At 37.4% G+C, this 27,147-nt stretch overlaps 1 protein-coding gene across 4 annotated transcripts in view; it reads left to right on the plus strand.

The window, feature by feature from the left end:
* Positions 1 to 27,147, plus strand: part of UNC5D (unc-5 netrin receptor D) — a 507,025-nt gene that overhangs the window by 353,241 nt on the left and 126,637 nt on the right. For 2 of the 4 annotated variants that reach the window (XM_011372139.2, XM_023538423.1), the window contains exons 5-7: positions 21,167 to 21,347; positions 22,179 to 22,346; positions 24,079 to 24,243. In XM_011372139.2, coding sequence (XP_011370441.1) covers positions 21,167 to 21,347; positions 22,179 to 22,346; positions 24,079 to 24,243 — 514 coding nt within the window. The remainder of the gene's footprint in view (positions 1 to 21,166; positions 21,348 to 22,178; positions 22,347 to 24,078; positions 24,244 to 27,147) is intronic. The other 2 variants (XM_023538426.1, XM_023538427.1) reach the window with 1 other exon arrangement.

Consider the following 27,147-nt stretch of genomic DNA (forward strand, 5'->3'; position numbering starts at 1 on the left):
AATAGAAGCAGAAGCTGATTTATGAGTTGAGCGTCAGTGCGGAGTGTCAGATTTCTATAATGAGATTATATATTAAATCTAATGAAGGGAAAATATGCTTACCTAAACCAGATGACAGCGCCATGATTAAACGACTCAAGTTCCCTCAATGGATTTGTTTAGACAATATAGCAGGTACAGTGACCTCCTCTTCTCCTAGGTTTATGATCAGTTCTGTGAAATGAAGATTTATGTATTTTATTATTCCGATGACATAGCAATATGATCATAGAAGCAAACATGAACACGATGGAACTAGTAAACCAAGTGATATGTTCTGGATATTGTGGAGGTTTGTTTAGATTAATCACCTGTGTTACATTTTATGGTGACCGCTGACTTCCTTGTAGCAATTCAGTTATGCACCTCTATCCTTTAACTTAAATATTCAGGTACCTCTTTGTAAGCACTCGCATGCACCTGCTCACGCACACACACCACACACATACGCAGAAGTATGACCTCATGCTCCCTCTTGTAGGTGACAGCTATTTAAATGGGTATTATCCTCACAACAAATACACATTCAACAAGAATGGTTTCTAAGATTCCTCCACGTTGCTGGAGCAGTGGAGAGAGTATTATCAAAGGCATGAGTAGTAATTGGACTCTTACAGGGTTAACACCTGAAAAGCTTGATATTTCCAAACTCTAAGCACACCCCACCACCACCACCACCGCTACCCATTCTCAGAATAGAAAAGAATAAATAGAGTAGCAGTCAGCCCTGAGGGGGAAAAAAAATGAAGGAAACCATATAAGTGGTATAATTTAAAAGAGATTTCATTTTACAAAACTTCTGTCCTTTCCCACTTAGTCTTCATTTTCCCATTCTTGCCTGAAATGTCACTATTGAAGAGCCATTTTGTAGATTGAACCTTTTGCCCCAGTTAAAATGCACATATCCGGGGCTGTATCATTTATGCACTCTCCAAGTAATTATTTTCAGATCCTATCTCTGTGGGCAGAACATGATGGCAATAGTGTGATTAAGAGCACGAAACGAGAGAAAAAGGGTGAAACAATGTATCTCGAAGAATAAGTTGTACCTATGTTGTGGTTTTGCCCAAAGCTGCCCATATGAAAGAAAGGAAGGAAGGCTGGCAAATGGGATTTTCTCTTAGTAGCTTGCTCCACTCACTTTTAGTAGCCCCACTGCTATTTTCTTAATATTCATGCATTTCAGGTCTGTGATCTGTAACCGAGACTTCATGGTATTTAGCATTGCCACCTGCAGATAGTTTTAAGAGCAACTCCATTAAAGATCATTTTCTCCTGGAGCAGTCTGCTCTCTGGTGATGTTTATCACCCAGCATTTAGTTTTGATCCTTGTAATGTATGCAGAACCAAAGACACCTCTTTATCACTCTGATTCTGCTGGGAGTTAGTTTCTGTTTTAAAAGAGGGAAATTGGGAAAGAAGGGAGCCAGAGGGGAACAGCATTGCATACATACAGCAATCCTCTGAGATAAAATAACGCCAGGGAAGTAGACAATTAGGGAGAAGAGTTGGAAATAGATGGATTTCTTCCCCTTGGGGCTGTCTATTTACAGCCAATTCTGTGTGACAACAACCAACTGCCTACTGCCGGACTCTGGCTGGGTTCTAATTTCTCTTACTCCAGGAAATGATCTTACAGCAAATTATCATTCTGCCTCTCCACACATCTCCAGGCTTAAGGCGTATACTTAGAAGTTCTGATCACTGGCCGAGGGTCCTAGGTAGACAAGGACAATATAAAGATGATTTGTAATACCTCTGGCACTCCTTTTAGGTTAAATACTGAAAGGTATAGCTGAGGCATTTCTTGCCTTGGACAAGAAATGTTCATGGAATTCATTGGTGTGGAGAGGAGCTTGATTGGAAGGTACCAGCATATTGGATCCGTTGCTCGTTTCCAGTGTTTGAAATAATGAGACCTCCTTTGCCGAGAAAATCTCAGGATCTTGAATCTAAGTTTTGGATTAGACATGTCAGTTCTAGTGTCTTCCTTGTTCCTGGTTTAATTTTTACTTTTTAAAAAATTATTTTTGATTTTAATTTTTAAAATTTTGTTCTGGTTTAATTTTGTTGTTTCTAATTAATCTTATTTCTGGTTTAAATCCCCAAGGGAGTTTCACAGATGGGCGGGGCTTGGGAATGGGTCCTGTATTGGCACTGTTTGATGGAAAGAAACCACAGAGAGAGAATTTACCACTTTCACATCTATATCTGAATGATTAATTTTTCTTCCCTTGACCCCGCTTCTAGGTTGATAGTTACGTCAGATTCTTGAACCAATCCTCTGCAAGGTTAGGGAACTCTGAGGAGCCCTGGGCAAACCCATTACACATGTGGGACACATCAGCCTTCCTGTCACCCCAAAGTAGAGCTTATTCATTTTCTGGCCCTGTCTTGCCACATTTTATCACTTTGGGGTGACCACCCTTAGTCACAAGTGAAGTCTATATCATTTAATAAACAAAACAATCACTGTATCTATTTAGTTAGATTATGATTTTTCTCACTCTACAGGCTTCTTGTCTGGGACTCTTGACTGGACCCCAGCAATGGCACTTGAAACTATTCTGACCAAGAGGGGACATTCCACTTATTTCCCCCTTCGTAGGGCTTCATTCCTGCCACTCCAGGTTCTATGGCTGAGGACCTACCATCATTTTGCCATTATCTTCTCATAGGTAAAAAGGGCAATGGGTGGCAAAACATACTTCCTACGCCAGGAGTGATTACTCTCATAAATGTGTATTGATTTCAGCACTTTCTCTATATGAACTGCAGAGGAAGTGTGTTTCTTTGTATCTCTTGCTTTTAGCAGAGTGACTAGGAAACAAAACAAAAGCTTGAAAAAAAAATAATAAACTCTGCACAGTAGTTTAGACTGATCTAAGTGAAATCTGGTTCTGTAATAAGATGCAGTCTGGCAGCCCCATCTGTAGTTAGAGCTACAGATGACACTAGTGGAGTCAAGGCCGGCCCTGTGCGTGATTGAAGTTGCAGTAGTTCATAAAGGCGACGATGCCCTCTGGTGATATTGTATTACCACCAAGGTTCATAGGGATCGCAGATGTGTGTATGAGAAAGTGAGCAGCTACACTCCGTCTGTGATTTGTGTAAAATATGAGATTGTAAGAGATGAGTCTTGGTTTAAGGCAAAATAAATACTTATGGGGAAAGCAAAAGGTCATATAATTCCAGGGTCCTGAGGGGGAGGAGGAGATACAGAACTCAGGTAACACCAACCCCTCCCTCCATTAATTTATCTCACCTGCACTAACATTTTCAAACAAACAAATCTGGGCTTAATGTACAACCCTAAAAAGGAAAGGAAGTCATAAACGGTCCATACGCAGTAGCAAGTTTGCTATTGAGAGGGGGAGGTTGTTAGATATCTCCTTTAGGGTGTCATTAAAGGGATTTACTTATCACCAACCAGTGTGAACAGACACACCAATGAATGGATGGACTTGAGGTACTTCTGTGTGCCAAAAGACAGTGCTCAGGGCAGAGGAAAAACAGCTGACACATCCTTTGCCTTTAGGTGGCCCCGAGCCTGGTAGGAAATGGTTGTTTGATCATTTTAGCACCTCCCGGCCAACCAACCTCCCTGTCCTTACTCCAGTTCATTGCAGTCCAAAGACAGATCCAGTCAGCTCACGTTTTTTGCTGCTCTTAAGCACCAGATGGATTGACACTATTGATTGCAATGGTAGCTATAGTACGTTTCATGGGTTGAGCCTTTTGGCCTAAAGGTAACATGAGTATTCATAACAAGCTACCAATCTCCAGGAAAATAACAAAGTTACTCTTTTGTCAGCATCTGTGTCTGTAAGTCTGTCTAGAGCCCTGGGGCGATGGTGATAGTGGTGGTGAGGAGGGTGATGTGTAGTGGTTCGGGTGATTGTGTGTAGATGTGATAGAGCCACCGAGAGAAAGACAAAGAGCAAGAAGAGAATGTTTTTGTTTTAGTTTTTTTTCAAAACGAGGGAAAGAATTTGATTATAATTATTCCCAAATATAATGCCCTGATTTCTATCCCAGGTACTATGCACTTTGTAAAATGATTAAAAGAAGTACAGAGTGGTTGTTTATTCTGATGTGTCCTACTTAAATTAGGAAATGCAGATGAGAAGTGGTTAGTTTAAAAATAAAGAGTAAAGAACCTTCTACTGATTTTTATCTTTTCACAAGAACATGGTTTATAAGCCAAAAAGAACAGGCTATAAGGAAATGAGTTGTGACCACTAGCCAGATGTTGACCTTTTTTATATTAAACTGCTAACAGTTTTATCTTGCATCTAGAAAATGATTGATTGCTCTCTTCAAAGAGTGCTGACATTCCGGATGTGATACTTCTGATGTTTGTATACTCCAGATATTGACTACCGTTGAAAGTGAGATATATTTAAAGGTCAAAGTAGCCTCATCTTAACTTAGGAATTATAGTTATTTTATGGTTTGACCTGTAAAATGATTGCCACCAACCTGAAGCCCAAAACAAACATTGTTTTCATTGAAGATTACAGATTACTTTATTTCTCAAACCAGAAACACCGATTGCTGCATGTTGCTGGGTCGTCTGTTTAGCCGGGTAGGTGCAGTTGCTTAAATCAATGATCAGTTCTTAAAGTGTCCCATGGTACCTCAGCGATAACATGTATAAAACATGTACTTGACTTTAAGAATGTAGGACCCCTGATCTTAGTTAAGGCTGTCAGTTGTCCAAGGTAGGAACTTCTGAGTCGTGGATATTTCCCCAATTTCTTTATTTAACCTTTCTCTCATTTTCAGTTATCACTACTTATTAATTCTATTTATTCTGCATTTTGTCTTCCCCATCTTTCCTCACTGCCTGATCCAGGCCCTCATTATTTCTCTCTCTCAATGGAGTAATGACTTCCTGTCTGGCCTCTCTAATCCTCAGTGTCACTTGGCACCTTCCACACCGATGCCAGAGTGATTTTTCTTAAGCAAAATTCCTGTAGTTAAAATCCATCAGTGGCTTTGTTGTGCCTTCAGGGTTGAGTTTGAAACCTTCGAGCGGCGTGCAGGGCCCATATTAAACCTGCTATTGTTCTGGTCTCATCTTTTTGAACTACTGACTTTGCACCCTGAGTGAAGTCACATGAGACTATATTATCCTGGAATCTGCTACCGCATTACATTAATATATTGCTTTACACTTTTACAAAAGTCCATTTATCCATAGTTTCATTTTCAACCTCCCAAGGTCCCTGCAAGGTAGGGGAAACAAGATGCTATTTTTCTCATTCTATAGAGGAAGAACAGGGGATTAACTCCACACGGATTTAATAAAGTACAACACAAAATCAACTCTTCATAATCTTTATGTAGAGTATAGAATTGTGCATTTTTTGTGTAGAGGTGCAGTGCATACTTTTAAAGTCTCGTATCCTACTGGTTTTCTGAACTCTAAATTCTTTATGAACTACACACCCATTTAAGACGTGCACATTTAGTTTTCTCCAAATATTTAATTTCAAAGTAGGTTGTACTTTTTCAACAGTTTCAATCATGATTTTCCTTTGTTGAATGTGTTATTCAGGTTTGTCTCTTCAAGTCCTAAAATAAATCCATAATCGCCACCTCTTCCATACAACAGTTTATGGTGGACTGGGGTTGCAGGGTTATTTTTTTGCTTTTTTAGAAATGTACAACCTTGAAGCAATAATATGGAAAAGTAGATTTTTTTAAGGCAAATAAACTGCTAAATATGTTACATATAAGCATGATAAAGTCAGAACAGTGAAGGATAGGAGTGGAGAGAACCGTAAACTAATCTGTAGATTGCATAGGAAACAAGTGTCTCCCCTAGTGATATTAATGGAACATCGTAAGCTTATTTTAGTACCGAAATTTAAATTAAAAAGGAAGGAGGGGGTTATAGAATAGAGGCTTTTGAAAAATCTCATTTTCAGCAAATTTGAAAAAAAAGTCACGAGGGCAATTTAGTTTATTTTTTAAACATTCCCTGTAGTGTTGTGAAGACCTAACAGCGGCTTTGAGCTAGTTCATAAAAACCGAATGCAAGGAGAGGAGGATAAACTGGATAGAAACAAATAGGAAACCATCCAATTTAATTGACCAGGCTGATTAAAATGAGAAACATAAATACCCTCCCCATATGAGAGTATGTTGGATGTGCAAAGTCACTCCTTTTTAGGTTTCTCTTGGAATGTTTGTAACCCATGAAACTACCTGTGTTATTTAAAAAAATATAGAAATGAAAACCTCAGTTTTGTCAATGAAATTGTGTAGTCAACTAAAGCATGACATGTAAAATTCTAGAATTTTATTTAAATTTCCCCTTAAGTTTAGAGGTTGGAGTTTTAACACAATGACTCATTATCCATGAGCTACACTATGTAAGATTATACAAAAATTAAGGAGTTGTCTAAAAGAGTCAAGAGTCAAGTAAGGACAGCTATGAAAATAAAATGCAATGTGAGACAGCCTGCTAACCATCTAGAAACAGAGTGTATTTTTTCTAGTTAATGCATTAGTTTATGATAAAGGATATGCAACTTAAAATAATTTGTTTAGTTCTTAGAGACCAGGAATATTACAAACATTTTGGGGAATATGTATTTGTTTAATGAAAATAGCTTTTTTATCTGCTTATAAAAATAATATAGATTGTAGGAAATAGAGTAGACTAGATTATGATAAAGTAACAAACAACCTAGAACTCTCGATGGCTTGAAACAACAAACATCTATTTCTCTCTCCTGTTACATGGCCATCACGTGTCAGCTTGGTACTGTGTTTCATTGACACTCTTACTATAGTTCCAAAACTAATAGAGTAGCCTCTCTCCAAAAAACTGTGAGCTGCTATGGCAGAAGGGGAGAGAAAGATCTAAAGAGTCTCAATAGGAAATTAAACACTCGGTCCTGGAACTGACAAGTCACTTCTACTATCATTGGCCAGCACAAGTGGCATGACCCCACCAAACTACAGGGGGACCAGGAAGTGCAACTATGCTTGTAAAGGAGAGAATCAGAAATGTTTGGTGAATAGCTCATACCTAAAATTACAGCAATCTAGGAATCTATGCAGAAGAAAATTTTGATCACTGCAGATTTCACCACCCAAATAACATTTGATGACCTGCCTTCCAGATCTTTGAGTGTGTTCGAATATAGAGATAGTAGAAATGTAGTTTTATGATCTGCTTTTTACATTCAGTAATGCCTCATGGAGACACTTCCCATTCTATTAAAATAAATGTGTATTATTCTTTTTGATGATTGCATAGTATTTTATTGAGTAAAAAATGTGCATTATTGATTTGTTAATGAACATTTGTTTCCAGAGTCATCATTATTATAAACCAGGTTGTAATTAACATCTTAGCACCTATCTCTTGATTTTTACTGATGAGTATTACACTAGAACCAGTAAAATTCATATTTTCAGTTTTGGTAAAAATTACAAGATTGTCCCACAAAAGGGATGCACTAATTTAGATTATTACCTAAGTAACTGTGAAAACATCCATGTCTTTACATTTTGCCAACCTATATAGTTTCAGTATTTGTCACGGTAATAAGTAAAACAGCAATATCTTTCATTTTCATTATTGGAAAGGTTGAACAACTTTTCACATGTTATTCGTTTATATTTTCTCTTCCAAATATTTAGCTCATCTTCTGTCGGAATGCTTGTTTCGTGTTAATTTTAGCATGATCTTTTTATATTAGAAACCAAGCTAATACTCAGTACATATTTGGTAGAACATACTAACCAGCATCCATTTTTATTCTATAGGCATCATATTGTACGTTTCAAAAAAATATTTAATATCTCCCCTGATTTTTAACATAACAACACTTTGTTATATGTCGTAAACATTTTTTCATGTTTTTCCTTTGTTTGGCATCTTTTTATTGTTCTGAACTTTTAAACTTTAGTAGTCTTTATGAATTTAGCTTTTACACCATGCAAGAAATCCTTCTCTACTCTAAAATTACAAAAAATATTCACCCATGCTTTCTTATGGTACTTTTGTGGCTTCATTTATTATATTTTTAAGTATTTTATGTGCCTGGGGTTTGTTTTGTTGTAAGGAGTGGAATAGAGATACCACTTTATTTTGTAAGTGGCCTACGACTTTGGGGAAGTTTAGTGAATATTGAGGAAAGTGAACAGAGGAGAAAAGTGCTTTTACTATTATTAACCTGAAACATAACAAAGACAAGAGTGGAGTCTTTTCGTTAACATGCTATGTTGAAGGAGCTACATGTTGAAATAGAGCCTGGGACTTGACTTAACACTCACCTTTTAGTTCAGTGGTGATTTTTCAAGTACACTCATGTACAACATAAGGACGTCTCCATCAGTGACAAACGGCAGGGGGTCATAATGGGGATAAAAAAATTCCTATCGCTTAGTGGTGACATAGTCATTGTAACATTTCTCATGTATTCATGGTAATACTGGAATAAATAAAACTACCACACTGCCAGTCATATAAAAGTATAGCACATACAATTATATATAGTGTGTAATACTCGATAATGATAATAAATATGTGACTGGTTAGGTATTCTCTTCACAATTGTGGAGTGTACCATTTGTACTTATAGAAAGTATAATGTAAAAACAGTATGCTGGGTTACACGGGCAGCTGCCTCAAACATCGCTTGTTTACCCCATCTCTTGATTGTATCATTTTCTCTTGTGATTGATTTGATCTCATGGTGTTTGGTACAGTAACATGCTGTACAGGCTTGTAGCCCAGGAGCAGTAGGCTATACCATATAGCTGAGGTGTTTAGTAAGCTATGCTTCTAGGTTTGTGTACATGCACTCTATGATATTGGCACAACGGCGATTCGCCTAATGGCAAATTTCTCAGAACATATCCCTGTCATGACTATAATTAAAATATGTTTCTTTCCTGGTTTCCATGTTACATTCATTTCTGATTTCTCTCTTACCTCTGATCGGCAGCCTCTTATTCCCTTTTTTGATCTAAAGTGCTGCTTTTCTTCGGGTTGTATCTTAAACTCTTCTCTCGCCACCCCCATTTTACACTTTCTGCATGATATAATATATGCCTATAGCCTTAGATAAATTTATGCTGAAGACTGTGAAGTAAATATGCCCAAAAAGTAGTTGACTGCATAGATCTGGAGTTGAAGAAAGATCTGGGTCGAAGATGTTTGTTTCAATGCCTTGTATGCATCTTAAACTTAACTGTATGCATCACTGAATTAACTATTCAAGTACTTAACCTGTTTTTGTTGCCATGTTTGGGCTTTCTTCAGTTCTTTCTGCCTATTGATTTGAGAGTACTCTTTGTATGTCAGGGACCAAGGTGATATAGAGTAAATGCATATCTGTACAGCATCTAAAATTGACCTTTTCACTCAGTGTTCCTTCTATCACTTGTCCAAGTCAGAAAATAGGTGTCAAATTCTGATTTACCTGCCCTTAAAAGTTACAAATTCCTCTTCATTTTACCCCTTAATGCCTTATCAAGGCTCTTTACTGTATACCCATCCTAACCTTTCGGTTCACTCCATCACAGTCTCTTCCCAGGATTATTATCACAGTCTCCTACTGATCTCTCTGTTCCTAGCTTTGCCTTCCCCTCCCCATCCCATATATTCTATACATTATTATCAAGAGTATTCTTTTTAATGTGAAATTATTTCAACAACCCTTCAAATTTTTTTAGTGAATCCCTATTTTCAGATGATGATGTTTAAATATTTTAATGTCAGGTAAAAAAGTCACCTATCACTTTATTCTGCAAGAAAAAAAAAATCTAAATCTAATTTCACATGTTGAACTTAAAGTATCTTAAGAGTACAAAAGTAGATGCTGAGTAGCCATTTGAATATAAGAGGCTATAGCTCCAGAAGGTCAGTGAGCTGAAGATATCAATCTGGGAAACGTGCAGTGTGTCGCCATGAATGACACATGAGTCTGGTTTTATATGGTGAGACATTGAATGGCACGATATGGAGAAGGGCCTAATCCTGAGACTTGAAGAAATACAATACTTCATGTTTGAATAGAGAAAAAAACCAACAAAAGAAACAGAGCAGGAGTGGCCAGAGGGCTACAAAGAGAGAATATGTGGTATTTTAAAACCCAATGGAAGAGAAAATTCAAGATTGGCCCTCATTACCCCTGAAAGTCAAGTAATAATACAGAACCATGTGCACTGAATGTAGCAACGTGGAGATCTTCGATGACCTTAGCAAGAGCAATTTCAGTAAGCTGATGGGGTGGAAGCCAGATTGAAACTTGATGACGAGGGGTGAGTAAAGAATTTAAGAGAAATGACTATGAGAAAAAGGAAAGGAAGGATTTTTTGTTTACTTATTATCAGACACATAACGAGATGATCAATAAAAGTATAATGTCCACCTTTCTTTCTCCTCCCTTGTTCCCTAACTCCATTTTGGCCTGCCATCCTTTGTAATAGTAAAACCTACTGTGTTTAGTTACAATAGAAATATCTTTTTGTCTCTTATTAATCTGCGATCTCTTAAGTATATCCTTAATGTTTGTGTCCTTAAGCTCTGGGCACAACATCTGTATAAAATCCTAGCTATTTACATTCAGTTGCCCTTTCAGTTATGTCTGACTGTTCTGTATGCTTTCCAGGTTGGCAGTGGTTAATAAAGCAACAGGTTCTATTTATAACAGAAAGGCAAATTGAAAAAAAATATATGAACAGCAGTGGGCCTACCTTTGCAAACAGCACATTTCTGCACAAAGAACTTTTTATTTGGAGCAGGTAATGATAGGCTTAGTCACAGTTTTATTCCTAATCAATATTTTGGAAAGAACATAAGAGGCGATGTGAATTGTCTAAAATTCAAAAGTACTATCTGAACCACTGATCTAGAGAAATTATCTATACAAGACTAGAGTTTGAATTTGTTTATTTTGCAGTTGTGTTATTAAGCATATTTTTTTCTTAAAGTGTGTATTTTTCTCTTCTTTCATGATGGCTTTGTGTCTGTCAGCTGAAAGGTAACTTGTATAGAATGGACAGTAGACAAAGGGATGAAGGATGAATAAGTACAGAGCCTTTTTTTAAGCACCGTTAACTCAGTGGCATCTACCTGGAATGTCACTGCACTTTGCTGATTTCATTTTGATAATGCTATAAGCTGGTCTCTGATAATTGCCTTTTGTAATTGGAACAAATTTATGATTATGCTAATTCATTCTCGGCCACCCAGTATATGGAAGCTGAGCTAATCCATACCTGTCTCTGCATTTCCTTTGTAGATCATTACATGATTAGCCTTTCATTGTGACTGATGGGATTGTTACTCTGAACAGATTTGATTTCTCAGATGGTGTGTATGTACATATGTGTAAGTGATATGTGTTTGCATTTTTTTATCCAGTCATATCTAACTCAGATCTCAGCATTTAAAACCAATTTGTGATATGAACATTTAGAATCTTTAATGTTTTAATATTTAATAAGATGGCTATTGTCTCAGCACTGGAGTATATATTACACTATAGCAAGGAACAGAAAAAGGGAATCGTTAATTAATATCCCCTCACCACCACCTTAAAACCTTATTTACATACCAGAAATTGTGGGAGGAAATGTGAATACAGAAACAGTTTTGAGGCTCTTTGTAATCTGATTAGAGAGTTCTTCCCATCCTAAAATAATCCTTTAAAATGAAGGAGAATGTTATATTTTAGAACACTCCTTGGGATACCAAGCTTTGGAAGCCATCTCCTATGTATTGCTTCATCAAAGATTCAAAACCAGAATTCCTTTTTCCCCTAGCAGATGGCAGCAAGCAAAGGTAGAATTAGCAAAGAGCAAGATTCGTCGCACTACGGAAAACACAGCTGAAAAGCGAATGGCAGCATGCACCCTCCCTTACAAACCGTCTTTTGACTGCCTCTCTCCATTCTTATGTTTCATCTGTTTAATGTTGTCTTTTCCCTCTGATCATCATTCTTGTAAATGCTTTACAGTAATGTAAACATGTCTCGGTCTTCGCTCACGACAGTGTTGCAGTTTCAGTGAACTACAGATCCAGAGTATTCACGTTCCCAGAGACCATTTACCTGTCAAAATGAATTTTAAAAAATAACGTGAGGCTCCACCTGACTTTCATAACTGAAATAGGGAAGCTAAAGGACAACACTGATCTGACAAGAGACACACAATGTCAGAACATAAAGTTCCGTAACCAGAATTCAGGCTTCTGCAGAGGTACTCGTGTCTGTCATTTCATTCAGCATCAGTGAGTGTGATGCTGTCTGTGATCATTAGGTTCCTATCATTTGCCCGGTTCTGCTGCCGTGGCTTCACAATTAAGCTGAATTTCTGCTTCCTTTTGTGATGCATAATCAGATAAGTGGAGCTAAATTGAAGAAACTGCAGTGTAGGTGGCTTTAAAATCAATCTGTACATTCTGGAAAGGAAAGGAAGACAAAGGAGAAACATGATAGTACTGTTATAAATAACTTGAAGGAAATATTAACAAGGAGAGAGGAAGACAGATGACATCAAATCTGGAAGTGGCAAAGCAAATAATGGTCTACACTAACACTGGAAGATAATATGTCACTGTGCAATGGTTAAGACCCAATTAGGACTTATCCGAATGCGCCAAGTCGAAGAGTGGGAAGTGTTAAGGAGTGGTGCCTCGTTTGGCCAATTAGAGACGTAAGAAAATTGCTAATGTCTTGTGGAAGAAAAATTACTTGAAGACTACTAATTCTGGTCCTACCATTTCTCAAGTATGTTACCTTAAACAAATCATGTAATCTGTAAAACGAGAATAAGATTTTCTTTTTTTTTTTGGAGAGTGGTTAGTGATCATAATGAGAATCAAATGAGATAATGTATCAAAAAGGAATTTGTGCAGTTGCGAGTATAGAGACAATGACCAGTATCTCTGTGGGTTCTTTTCCTTTTCTTCGTGATTACAAGACACCTGCCATTTGTTCAGAATCACATTCTTGCTCAAACAGGGGAAAGGCCAGAAATGCGTGCCCCTTTTCTCAGGAAATAAACTGCTTTCCTATAAGTAACCCAACAGCCTTAGATATAATTGGCCTTCTTAAGTATTTTAAGACTGCAGCAAGATTTTTATGAACTACTTGCTCTACTCACTTTTGCTCGTCACTAAAAAGCAAAATGAATCACTGGATAACGTTGAGAGGGCTATCATACTTCTCGTGCTATATATGGACAAATATTAAATTTAAATAATTGTAGTTATAAGTGACATGGAACATATTAGTTTCAGGTGTACAAGATAATGATTCACTATTTGTATACATTTTTAAATGATCACAATAAGTCTAGTTAACAACGCTTTACAGAGTTACAAAAACACTTTCTCATGATAAGAACTTTTGAGATATACTCTATTTTATAACTGGAAGTTTGTATCTTTTAGCCTCCTGCCTCTGGCAATGTCGTGTCTGCTCTCTGTATCTATGAGCTTGGTTTTGGTGTGTCTTTTGTTGATTCTACATATAAGTTAATATTATTTTGCAAATAACATAGTCATTGCACCCAAGTCTGGCAAATTGTACTGATGACTGAGCACAATGGTTAAAAGCAAGACTTGGAGTCAAATTTTGATTCAAATTCTGGCTCTACCATTAACTAAATATATGACTTTGGTCAAACTATTTAACATCTGTTTCTTTATATGTAAAATGGGGGTGATAAAAATGCTGTTCACTTCATAGAAATGTTTTAAGGATTAAATTAATACAAGACTGCTTAAAAGAGGACTTAGTGTACAAGAAATGCTAGATCTCATTTTTAGGCTAGGAAATATCAATTTGATCAAAACTTGTGATTTAAAATGAATGAGAAATTTATTGATTAGATCCATTTCTTAGGGTGTGGAGGTCTAGAGGTTTTCCCACGCTTGCCGTGGAACCCCATCTTCACTCTGCCTGCCCCAGTCTGCCCCGACTCCTGTCTGCCATTCCAACTTAGCCTTTCACAAGCTGGCGCATGCCTCAGCCTTCCCTCTCTCCTCACAGAAATCCAGTTACACCTGTTGTTTGGTAAGGTGATAATGGCAAAAAGTTTGACAGGTTTTGTAGGAATGACCACATTGTGAACTACTGTGGCCTTCCAGTGTTTCCACGACTCTACCTCTCATACCCCCGTGACCCCCTTATGTAGCCTGGCCTGTCCACCCTGTTGCATCAGATAGGTTTGCCTTCCCAAGCCATCTTTAGTTGTAATGGAGGGAGGGGGGTGAACATTTATTACTCCGTACGACTCACCTTGAGTAGCTACATGAAATTTGACATGAGACTGTAGATAGCCATTATAAAATATTAGTGACTTCCAGAATATATGTGAGAACAACTAAACTAAGAATGTCTCTTTTCTAGACCATGTGTATATGCACAACCTGGGACCTAATAATATCCCTCCCCCTTGGCACCACCCCAAAATACAATTTCAAGTTTTATTGTATGTGTATATCACAGCAGCTTCTAAATTTGCATGTACCTCTCAATTTAGGCTATAACATTTATTTAACAGGTGCCATTGAACATCCTCCGAAATAGGTTCTATTTAATATATAAGAAAATTTAAAATATTTCTCATGTTCTGAAGAAGCTTGCCAGGGAGCAGCACAGAAAGAAAATGATTACAGGCAATAAGTAGATGGATTGAGAAGCTTCAAAAGTCATAAATCTGAGCAACTCAATTTTATATTGAGTCTAGCAAATCCTAAGATACAGGACTGGAATTGAGGGATAGAATCACTTGTTAAATAATATCAATAAATAGTGCTCATTGGCATTTTCTGTGGCATATGAAGGGAGAGTTCCAAGTTGATACTGTCTAGAATCAAAAGACAAAAGGCTTTGGATCCTGCATGGGAAGAAACTTGGCCTATTAAAGTTGCTTTTTCTTCCCAGTCTTGTTGCTCCCCTTTCCCCCGCCCCAAATGATCAATAACATCAATCATCTTCCCATTCTCTTATGGAATCTTAAGAACAAGAACAGAAGTGTAAGAATTCTGACAAACTGTCTGATGGACATAAACATTTAGGTGTAAGGTTTATGTATATACATACTAAGATGTCTTTGACAAAAGGTCATAAGAGGTGAATTATTAGGACTCATGCAAACATTTTCAAATGTAACTCAGGTCTCAGATAAACTAATCTTCCGCAAAGCATCAATCCATCACTCTTCCAAAGGAGGTTCCCTTCCCGTCCAATTACACCATGCTGCCTATTGTTGAGAAGAATCTATAGGCTCGTCAATTACATACTTCTGTCCCCAGCTAACCAGAATGACTGATCAGGAACTGATCATGCTGTCTGGCACGAAATCTAATTGTCTTTGATGGTCTGCTTTCACAGATTTGTTTATAAACTGGAAAAATCTACAAATTGCAGACCATCTGTACATAACACTATGCTAATGGATGCGAGCATCCTGCAAATCCATAAGCTCATTACCTCTAAGTAACTAGTTTCTTCATATGCTCCTAACTGGGATTGTCCCTGTAAACCAAACAAATAGAAACCAGATGAAGAATTGTTTCTTTGAGGGTGAACAACAACCTTCCGGAATGTTAAGCCTTTCTGTCAAAGAGATGACCTGTTAGCATGAAGTCATTTGGATCAATGATACCAAATGACCATTAGCCTCAAAGGAGGTCAATATATTGATCCCATAATGCTAATTTAAAAATTTGTATTGCTTTCGTTAAGAGCTTAATTAGGGCTTTCCAGAGTTGGCAACCTCTTGTAAAGAACTTTCTAAACTCAGTTCACATACCATTATGATACTTATAGAAAGGATGCTATACATAAGTTCAAAAGTTCTTTGATGCTTGCCAGTCATTTTCATGAGAAAGCCTTGAGAGTGTGCAATGACACATATGAACTATAATATTTTAGGATGATGGGAGTATCAGATTTAATGAAAAGGAATTAACTTCATAAAAGGATATGAGCTCCTCTGTGATAACATGCACTAGGCACCGGAAAGGTTTTGTAGTATCTGTGGAGACGAGGAAGTAAATCTACTTCTGGTTCACGGATATGTTATGTTTGACTCTTAACAATATATTTTGTAATATGAGCCATCATGTTAGAATCAAGAAATATTAAAATACACTTCCTTGGCTTCTCGTGAAAGATGGAAGATCTGGTTACCTGGTAACAGCAGTCTGAACCTGACTGGTGGCTGCACTTTTGCACAGGTTGTGTGATCTTCATTTTGTTACAGTTGCCACCACTTCCACACACATTCTGACACAGAGGTTAAATACTCCATAATTTTGAAGACCACTGATACATTAAAAAAAAAAAAAAGATTTTTTAAGATAAAACGAGTTCATTGGTATTTTTCACTCCACTAGCACTGTTACTTTTTTTAAATACTCATATCTATCTAAAGTGGGAAAGCAAAAGGAGACAAAACACGATAACATTTTTTTGAAAAAAATGAGAGTGAGCTCATTCCTTTATGGAAATGAAGAACAATCTCTTGTCTTTAATATGCAAGCAATGCACATGGATGTCCTGCACCCAACGTCACTTCAGTAATTTATGTTACTTCTCTGGCCCCCAGGACCATTTGAGTTTGCAACAACTGGTGTTTGGAATGCTTTTTTTCTATCTTATTTATTAAACTTTCTACATTTGGAACACTTAGCTCATCGAAAATGTTTTAAAATTTCTCTAAGTGACGAAAGCGTAAATCCAAGAGCAATTTTGTCACTTTTATAAGCCCAGAAAATACCAAACTAATTTCCTCATAATGATCCTGCCATCAGTTAAATGCATAAACTAAGTTATATATAAAGAACAGTCCCATAGTTAGGAGTCTACTAATGTGCTGATTATTTACAGACATAATTGGATTGATGGACCTGAGTTGTGACACCATAAACACCAAGTATCCAGAATGTATGTATAACTATGACACCTCATTCAGCCTCTATCGATGTTTTTTTCAAACTATGATCTGGGGAGACTCAGTAGTAGACCACTGTATATGCCCATGGTACATGTGGATGGCAGGGTCAACTTATACGGGCATATCTATCCCTACGAGGCGTGATTGACAGAGAAAGGGAAGGAAATGAATGATCTCCCCTGGAGTTATGCAGACAGGGGTCCTGAGTGTGGCCAAGCTTCTTCAGCTTAGGGCCCCTCTCTTCCGAGGTTGCGATACCCTCACTTTTGCATCAGTCATAAGATCTTTCCTTGTTAATCTGTTTTTCATTTTAAGCTTCAGGTAAACTTTGAGGAAATGTTTGATAGCAAAATATAATTCTGAAAACTGCTACATGAGAGATATTTTTAAGATAAAGTGATTTTTTTCATATTACTAAATAGCTTTTCCTTGAAGGCGCCACAATTAACCAACAGGAAAACTTACCCAAAGTCTTTTCTTAAAATCTCTGTAAACATATTTCCTTCCAATCATTTTTCATCTTTGAAACACGTATATGTACACATATTTGTGATTTGTTTTATAAATTTATGATAACACTTAACAATTTTGCATTTTGACTCGTTCATGTCTTATGAGCATTTTCTGTGTTCAGTGGTTGGAATCATGACTTTTAATGCTTATATATTACTAAATCATATTGTTGAACCAGGATTTATTTAAACAAAGCTCTATTATTTGGCATGTAGCTTTGACATGTTTTTCTTTTATCTACCAAACATAATGTATTCTGGTTAATTTTTGTTTTAGTCCTAACACTTTCTTTGGTAAATTCCTGGGATCATAATCAGAAGAACAAAAGTCATTACTTATATTTATGACTATCAGGTGGAAATAAGTACTACGAAGTAAATGAAAGCAGGATGGGGGGAGCAGAGGGAACTTGGTGTATTAAAAAGGTTGTTAGGCAAGAGCTCTCTGAAGAGAGAACATCTGATCTGAGATCTAAATGAAAAGTGGGACTGAGTCATTGGGAACACTTGTGGGAGAGGCCTCTGGGCAGAAGACTCAGCGGTTGTTAAGGCACTGAGGTTGGAACTCAGTTTGAGCTTTCTAGGACAGGAAGGAGTCGATAGGGCTGGAATGAAGTGAGCAGAAGTTGTCTTGAGGATCAGAGGTGGAGAATTGATTAGGGAGCTAGACTTCAGAAAGACTTTATTAGACTTGGTAAGTATTTGTGATTTTATTCTAAGTGGGAATTAAGCCATTGATGGATTTCAAGCTAGAAAATGACATGATCTCATCTCTTTGTGGAAAATCAACTGTGGAGGCAACAATAGAAGCAGCAGACAGCCCTGTTCCTTAAGAGGCTATTGCCGACATCCCAAAAGAGAAAAAAAGTTAGAGCAGTGATAGAGGAAATGTCTCATTCTCTGCACTTTTGGCAAGAATCAAGCCAATCACAAGAAATGAAAACTACATGTATATGTGCGTCTGTGTGTGTAATTTTTATCTTTGTATTTTGGTAGGAAAAAAATTTCACATTGTTTAATTATTGGTAGTGTAGAATATTCAATTGTTTAATTGCCATGGTTTTTTTTTTCCTTTAATAAATCGTGGACTTATCTTTATGCCATGTTACCTAGGATAGGATTTTATCAACTTATATGAGGTGATATATATATTATGGTTTTTAAACTCTTCAGATTATTGTTCCTCAGATTATCATAATATTAACCTTTTATCTATCAAATTTGTGGCAAATATTTTCCTAGTTCGTTGGTCACTTAGTCATGTGTATGATTTATTTTTATATCAGTTTTTAATTTGAAGCCAAACCTCTACTTGATGATTGTGGCTTTAATTTCCTCTGGGCCAAGCTTTGATAGGAAAGCTTTCTTTGATTTCCGGGTGCTAGGACTTATTGATTTCGCCAGGGACACTGCCCTAGGACTCTTTCTGGTCAGTTAACTCACCAGGCATAATTTACATATGGACCAGGCCAGATTTTCTTAACTTCCTGACCAGCTGTTTTGGGAGGCAGTGTATAAGGGAAAATGACTGAGGTGGGGACGTGCAGGAACAACTTTTTGGTGCTACAAATGGCAAGAATAGAGAATTAACAATCGGAAAAACAGGCAATTTCCTCTGAATTTCTGAGCCAGGAGGAGAGTGGGAAGGAACAAACCTCTACAGACCTACTTTTAGCAGACCAATTTGTTCTTTCCAGTAACATAGCAGTGATGGTGATTTTAAAAATCCAATCATATTGGCTTTACAGTAAGTGTTTCATCCCAGATATTGGTTGACAGTATTACTCCCAGCTTTTATTTTTGGGGGACGATGTGCGTTTACTCATTTATTTTTATTGTACCTATAAAATATAAAATCCATGAAGGAAGAAACTATGCTGGTTTTGTTTATCTCACTTTACCCAACTCTCAGGACAAGCTGACATTCAATAAATATTGGAATATTCATTTGTCAGATGACTAAATGAACAACTGTGAAATATGCACCGTTAGTGGAGAATGGAGGACATTTTGTCACAGACCGGTGGTCAGATGTAATTTAAAATTGGTTGCACTGTCCTGCTTTATTAAAACAGATCAGTGCTTTTGGGCTCTGACTCATTAGCAGTCCCACACCTCCAGGCGGGAACATTTTGATGCCAGCAGGAGCTGCTGGGGTTGGTAGCCATCTTGCTTCATTACTTTATGGCCCTGTGTCGTGTTGCTTTTTCAGTTCTTGATGTTTTAAGGCAGATTTCAGATCTCTTTTTTCGGCTATTTGGTATCATTTTCTTTTCTAAAACTGACATTTTCTAGGGTAGATACAGGATGGTGATGATTTTTGGTACTCAAAACTCATTGATGGGGTGGTACTTGAGATAAATATCATTATAGGGGATCATTACAGGTTTTCTTCTGATAAGTAAATCCCTTTTTATAGAGACCAAGAATTCCTTGTTAACTAAAGGTATATAACAGATGCCACTTGTTTGTTGGTGATAAATTAGAATTCTTTAGATTTAAACATGAAACGAGGCATCTCATTCTAAAACCAAGTTTCAGTTATGCTTATAGTGGGCAGGGTATAATCAAAAGTCCCCTGGTGTATATGCTTCTGTGTGATGTCTTTTGGTGTAGTCACTGCCTTTGTAGTTTTTAAGTAACTATTAAAGAACTGTGTTTAACATATGCTGATAACTAGAGCTAAATGGTTACTGTCAAATAAGTGATGTTTCTCGTGCTACCAAAATGGTGGGAGAGGATGGAAATGTATAGATGTGGGAGCAGAGGACAAAATGAGGAAGGAAAGCAGTTAGTTCAAGGGAAGACTGGTCTGCTTGATGAAATAGGAGAGCTAAGGGTGGTGTACCCTACCTGCGGGGAGGATCTAGGGAGCAGAAGGTTCTATCTGTATCTTCTTCAGGTGTCCAAGGAAGGAGAAGTTTGGACCAAAAATTAGGGTGAAAATGGAAAGAAGAAAATAGGTTCTCCAGGAGCAAGCTAGAAAAATCAAATCAGATGAGAATGGCCCACACTCAGAGGATGTGAGACGTGAGTTCCTCCAGAAGAAAGAATGAGCCTTAAATGTGTCAGGCATCTACCCTGGCCTAAATGTCCATTAAATCATTGAAGGAAAAACTTATACCCAAAACTAGAGAAGATTGAAATTTGAACTGAATTTATCTATGATTGCCCAAATCTGTATTACATTAGCCTTTGTACATTATCACACCTTTATTAAAATTTTCTTTAAATGCAAAAGTATTGACTTGAAATCTTGTCTGACAGCGTAATATCCTCTCAAAGTACAAGTTCTGCACATGTGTTGATCTTCTGACTCCATTTTGCACTAGTTTTGAAACATCGTCAGAGTTGTAATAAAATGAAATATAATGAAATGACCTAATTGCAGTCACCTCTTTTCTCTCTTCCACTGCATTTTTAGAAAATGGGTCAAAGTCAATAGGATATTTATGTCCTTTTCCTGCTTCCACTTTATTAACTTGAGTTTTCATTTCCTGAATATACCAAATTTACTAAATAAAAGGGATGAGATAGGAAATGAGGAAAACATTATTCTTGCTGTTAGGTGCATCTCTCTGCTACACACCAAAATTACTCCCCTTTCAATTCCAAAACAGTTGTTTTGTTTATAATGACTTATAAAGTTAGTATTCCTTTCTTTCTTCTTATAGGTGGAATGGCTGAAAAACGAGGAGCCCATCGACTCTGAACAAGATGAGAACATTGACACCAGGGCTGACCATAACCTGATCATCAGGCAGGCGCGGCTCTCGGACTCAGGGAATTACACCTGCATGGCAGCCAACATCGTGGCCAAGAGAAGGAGCCTGTCAGCCACAGTGGTGGTTTATGGTAAGACCAGCCCAAAAGCCAGGAATGGATAGGGAGGATGGAAAGCAGAGAAGTAGATGTGCATTTTCTTAAAATTTTAACTTTTAGAGCCAAAAGGTCTTTGGGGGTCATCCACTACAGTGCTCTGTCCTGTCACTCCCATTTGGCAGGTGAGAACACATTCCTGTTGCTATTAATGTTTGCTCTTCCATCTGATGTTGGACTTCCGTGAGATAGTGACATTCCAATCTCTCTCTTTTAAAAACTAATTTTAAGAGCTGTTTATTTTCTTCTCTTGTGTTTATATTTGAAAAGAATCGAGGTGGGCAACTTCTGCTTCCTCACCCGCATTCTCCCCAGACTTTCTGTGGGCAGTTCCTCTCCTGGCATATGAAATCCACCAAAAAACAAACATTACTTATTTGCCGAATATCTCAGGTATAGTATAAAAGAAACCCCCAGCTATTTAAGTAAAGGCATTCCCTTCCACAGTACAAGAGCCCTGGGGATTTATTTTTGAAGCACTTAAAGTAATAGAAATTCAAATGCTGATATTTTCTTCTTATACTCTACATTTTCAAGTGCTTTAGAGATATGTTGATGAGTTCTATTTTTTCATAATTTTCCTGCAAAGAAAATCATCTGTGTGTCTCCTCATATCAGATGAGTAGACAGAGGGACAGGGATGAAGCCCCACTGTTGCCTCAAGATGGAGCAGCCAGTGTGGGTCTGCAGAGTTTGTTGGTCCCTAGATGCCCAACTCGCAACACCTGGCACAGTGGCTCGCACATAGTAGGCAATCAGTAAAAACCTTTCTCCTTTTTTTCTCCCCTCCCCATTTTTCTCTCTCAGTGAATGGAGGCTGGTCTTCCTGGACAGAGTGGTCAGCCTGCAATGTTCGCTGTGGTAGAGGATGGCAGAAACGTTCCCGGACCTGCACCAACCCAGCTCCTCTCAATGGTGGGGCCTTTTGTGAGGGAATGTCAGTGCAGAAAATTACCTGCACTTCTCTTTGTCCTGGTGAGATATATGTAGATTCCCTTTTTCTTCTGATCCACCAACACTATTAAGCTGGTGTGAAGCATTCAATATAAACTTCTCAAAGTTACCCCTCACCCAAGTTCTTAGAATAGAGCCTTTGTCCAAAATCCTAATGTAGAAGTCAGTACCGCTGGGTGAAATGCCTCTGTTTAGGGGCATACATATGTGTGTATATCTTTAAATATATATGTGTATATATACATATATTCAGATGACCCTGGACACTCACCATCAATAAGCCAAATGCTTTAAAGTATTTTTATACCACCTGTGTTTAGTTGGGCTAAGCCATCCCCTTCTCTCCTTGGGTTCTCCCATTTTGTGGCATTTATGTGTATAATTGCAGGGATTAAGTGAGTTATCTGTAAGGAAAACAGGTACCAAAAATCTGACCCTTTATCGTCAGTTACCAATCAACTAACTTTGAGTTTCAGCTTTGTATTTACGATACAATTGGCAGAGATTGTATAGTATCACAGCAGTTTTAGATTTGATGTATGCTTGTCTTCCTTTCCGAACAGAGATTTCATTTGCCAAATGTTGCTTTTATAAGTTCTTTTGTTCATCACTTACTGGCTTTAACTGAATTTATACAATGAGAAATAGAGGAGCTGGAAGATGGCTTTATGGAATGCATATCCTCCCACTGAGAAATAAGTTGATCTTGGGTCACACATGCTTATAAAACATTAACTCCAAAGACCCTGGACTAGAGCCTTGTGTCTAAAATTTCAAATCTAGTTCCACTCAAAGCTAAAGTGAGTCTCTCATCACAGGATATTCTTGGAGTTTCATTTTGAACTCATATTTTATTGAGTGCTTACTATGTGCCAGGTACTATGCAAGATACTTTTACACATGCAACGTCATTTAACTCTGTGTTGTGAGTTTTATCCTCCTCCATTGGCAGAAATAATAAAAGGCTAAGTGACTTTCTCAAGGTTACTTGGCCAATAAATTGACAGAAGCAAGACAAGGATTCAGACATTTTGCTTCAAGTTCAGTAATTTGTATTACCCTAGTCCTCACTAATTGCTCTAGATTAAAATTTTTCAATATCTTAACCCACATTAGCATGGTTGGACTATTCCTAGGAGGTTATGGGACAATTGCCTCAAACAGCTGCCATAATCTCTAGGGTTGATTTTTAGTGGAATTAAATTCAGTCTGTTCATTTCTACATACAGCAGCAATCCATGACCCAAGAAATTCTTTTTATGTAAGTCCTGGTATCTTGGGGTTTGACCTGTTTTAGTTTAATACTATCAATATATATGGGTTTAACTTTTTATTGTTCAGGGGCTTTTAGAGCTTACAGATAGTTCATTCTGCTCTCTGTCAACACACAAGGAAGTGACATAGTAACCATTGGTTACTGCACATAGTTACCTGTCCATCTGAGATGTACTTGGGCATGAAAGACTGGGAAAGAATGGATAATAGCATTATTAGCCAACCCAAGGGCACTGGTAATTTGAATGCTTGCCTAAATTCAGTAATTGGTCTCATCCTGAGAATTACACCACTGCTTTTGCTAGCGTATCTCTTTAGGAAAGAAACCATGGAGAGAAGATAAACGAATATATTTTGTTTTTGTTGTGGTGGTTATTTCTTTAAAACTCATCTTTAAGAACAGCAGCAGTCCTGGGGTGAGTCTCCTGACAGCTGCCTGATTCATTCTAATGATGGTTCCTTTTGCTTTCCTTTGAAGTGGATGGGAGCTGGGAAGTGTGGAGTGAATGGTCAGTCTGCAGTCCAGAGTGTGAGCATTTGCGGATCCGGGAGTGCACAGCACCGCCCCCAAGAAATGGGGGCAAATTCTGTGAAGGTCTAAGCCAGGAATCCGAAAACTGCACAGATGGTCTCTGCATTCTAGGTAACACCTTCTGTTTAACATCTTCAGTGTTTGTCCATAATATGAAAACATCATAATCCTAATTTGGTTAAATAAGTTAGCAGAAAGCAAAATCTCCGAGAACAAAAAGAAAACGGGTGAAAAGTGTAGAAAAATAAATGTGTTTTTTTAGGTGAGATGGGATCATTTTAAATATGTTATCATGGTAAGTTTCATAAATGTGTGCACTTACTAATTTCACCAGGTGAGGTTTTAAGAGAAATGATTTAAGAAAATGTTTTCAATTTTTTAGCTTAGCAAGTTTTTTTTTTTTTTTTTTAGTAGCCACCATTTTTAAGTTTGATGAAATCGATACTGATCACCATGTTTAATAATCTTCAAGACCATGATTTTTTGGCAAGGGACATGTGTTATGACTGTATGGTAATTTCTATGGCAACACAAATTGTGGGGGGTGGGGAGAGGATATGACACCTGAAGAGGTGGGTGGCTTTGTATCAAATTGGTTCAACAGAGCAAGAAATAGAATGTCCGTTTCAGAACTTGCAAGCCTTTACTTTATTCCTGAGATTACACTATTCCATCTCTGACTGCCTGCAAGAGTCACATAAAGACAGGTTTTAAATTGGTGCTGTCCCTTACTAGCTTTGTGTCACCCAAGACAAGTCACTTAACTGCTTACCTTCTCTGAGTGTAAGTACCCCAAGCAGTACCCATTTTTGGTTATTGTCAAGACTAAATGATAAAAGAATATACTTGAATATTTCCTAGCACAGAGTAGGTACTCAGTAAATATGAATCCTTTTTCTACTTGTGCACTCAGTTGAGCTAAGGTATACTGAGTTTGCTTAGGTCCTTTAAAAACAAGATTCAAGATACAACAAAAAACAATATAGCTCAATAGTAGTTTGTCATTTTGCCAGGATATGTGTCACTTTTTATTTGGAAAGATGGCAGGATGAAGGAAATAGCTATGTTGAATTTATTTTCCTACATCAGTATGACTGGGTACCCTTGAAAGCAAGCATATTCAAACATGCTGTCCTATTTTTCAAAATAAGTCTACACGGTTAATACATTGGTTAAAATGATTAATATGTTTAAATAAGCCCTAATAGCACAGAGTACCTGCATGCGTCAGATACAATACACAGGTCTCAAAGCCTCTAATAAAAACATTCCAACCATATGCCTTCACCCTTCCAAAATTTAAGGAAACCTAAACCACCCTGGACTGCAACTAGATTTTTCTGAACTATAACTTTGAAGTATGACTGTTTTTTAACACAGCCATATTTTTTAATTGGTAAGTTAGAACTGCGACACTCCTAAGTCTTCTAAAGAGGCATTGACAACATAACTATTTGGTTACTATATTTTAATCGTAATAATAACATCTGTCAGTCACCGATTGGGCTTCTACTTGGGAAAAAAACCTATGCATGTCAGGCTTTGACCTTAGTCGATTAATACTTAGAGTTATTGTTGAAGACAAAAAATGATTAGCCCCTAAGGTAAGAATCGTTATCAAGTACAGGAATATTATTTGCATTCTATTATGCTAGATAGGCATTTGTCAGTTGAGTAAGAATTCTGTTTAGGGCTGAAAGGAATTACCAGCACTTAGAGTGTACCGGCCAAACTCTAAAGTTTGAAATGTTGTGTTTGTCAGGGTGCTCCAGAAAAACAGAACCAATTAGATACATATATAAGATAAAGGAGATTTATTATAAGGACTAGGCTCATGTGATTATGGAATTTGGCAAGTCCAAGGTTGGCAGGCTGCTGTAGAACCAGGAAGAGGTAATATCCCAGTCTGCTGACTTAAATGTTAGTCTCCTGTCAAAACACCTTCACAGAATAATGTTTGGCCAGATATCTAGACATCTCATCTGATAGCCCAGTCAAGTTGACATAAAATTAACCACCACAGATGCATATGTATTGGTGAAGATCCAAAACTTAGCTCCTTCCTTGGAGCTAGCCACAGCTGTAGTTCATTGGTTTACTGAATGAACCTTTCCTAGGGATATTGGTCATGTATGCTTTTAGTCACACATGTTTAATGGATATTCCATTTTCTCAAAGTGGAGATGAAATAGCTAGAAAGACAATGAGGGTTGGAATATATTCAGCATTGGAGGTGAGCTCACTGTTAAATCCCCTCGATGAGTTTAAAATGCTGTGTGAGCCTTTTCTTTCTATTCAAGCATGGTTTTTCCAGCATCCTTTGTATTTGTAGTATACATATTAATGTCTGTCACATTTGATCAGGGAATCTTCATGGCTACAATGATTAAGTTTTTTAAGGAAAAAAGTGAAGAAGCCTATGAAATCATTGCGATGAATGAAACATATTTATATGTCAGTGAGAAAGGGGTATGTTTACAAGAGCCGAACACCAGGATATATTCTGCTCTTTTAGACAGAGAGTAGCTATGAATATTAACAACATTGAATAACATTTTACTATCTCTGCAGGAAGCAAGGAACAGCATTCTAGTTCAATGATGTCAATATCACTCTGCCCTTCTCCCTGGTACTTTGTTCAAGTGCTTTTGGTGAAACTAGCAGTGTGCTCAGGCTAGAGATCCAATGAAGGCTGAGTTTGATTAAAATAGCATCTGGCAACAGCTTTATGGAACAGTAGCTTTGTGAACGATCTAGGTCATGTTACAATTTGGGAATTTCTTCTATGCCAAACAAGACCCTAAAGCAATTCCTCAATTCCCAACTTCTCTTGGAAGTTTAACAATGACATTGCTTGGCTCTTGGATGACCTACAATTCTTTGATTTTATTTAGCTTTCAACAAAGCATCTGGATTTCCTTTGTTGTCCCTAAGGAATGCATTTCTCCTGGAGCTTGAGCTGCCAGCTCTGAATGATCAGTGTAATATTTGGGTGTGATTGTTGCTTGGTCAGTT

Source organism: Pteropus vampyrus, unplaced genomic scaffold, assembly GCF_000151845.1.
Source record: "Pteropus vampyrus isolate Shadow unplaced genomic scaffold, Pvam_2.0 Scaffold8, whole genome shotgun sequence".
Taxonomy (NCBI): Eukaryota; Metazoa; Chordata; class Mammalia; order Chiroptera; family Pteropodidae; genus Pteropus; species Pteropus vampyrus.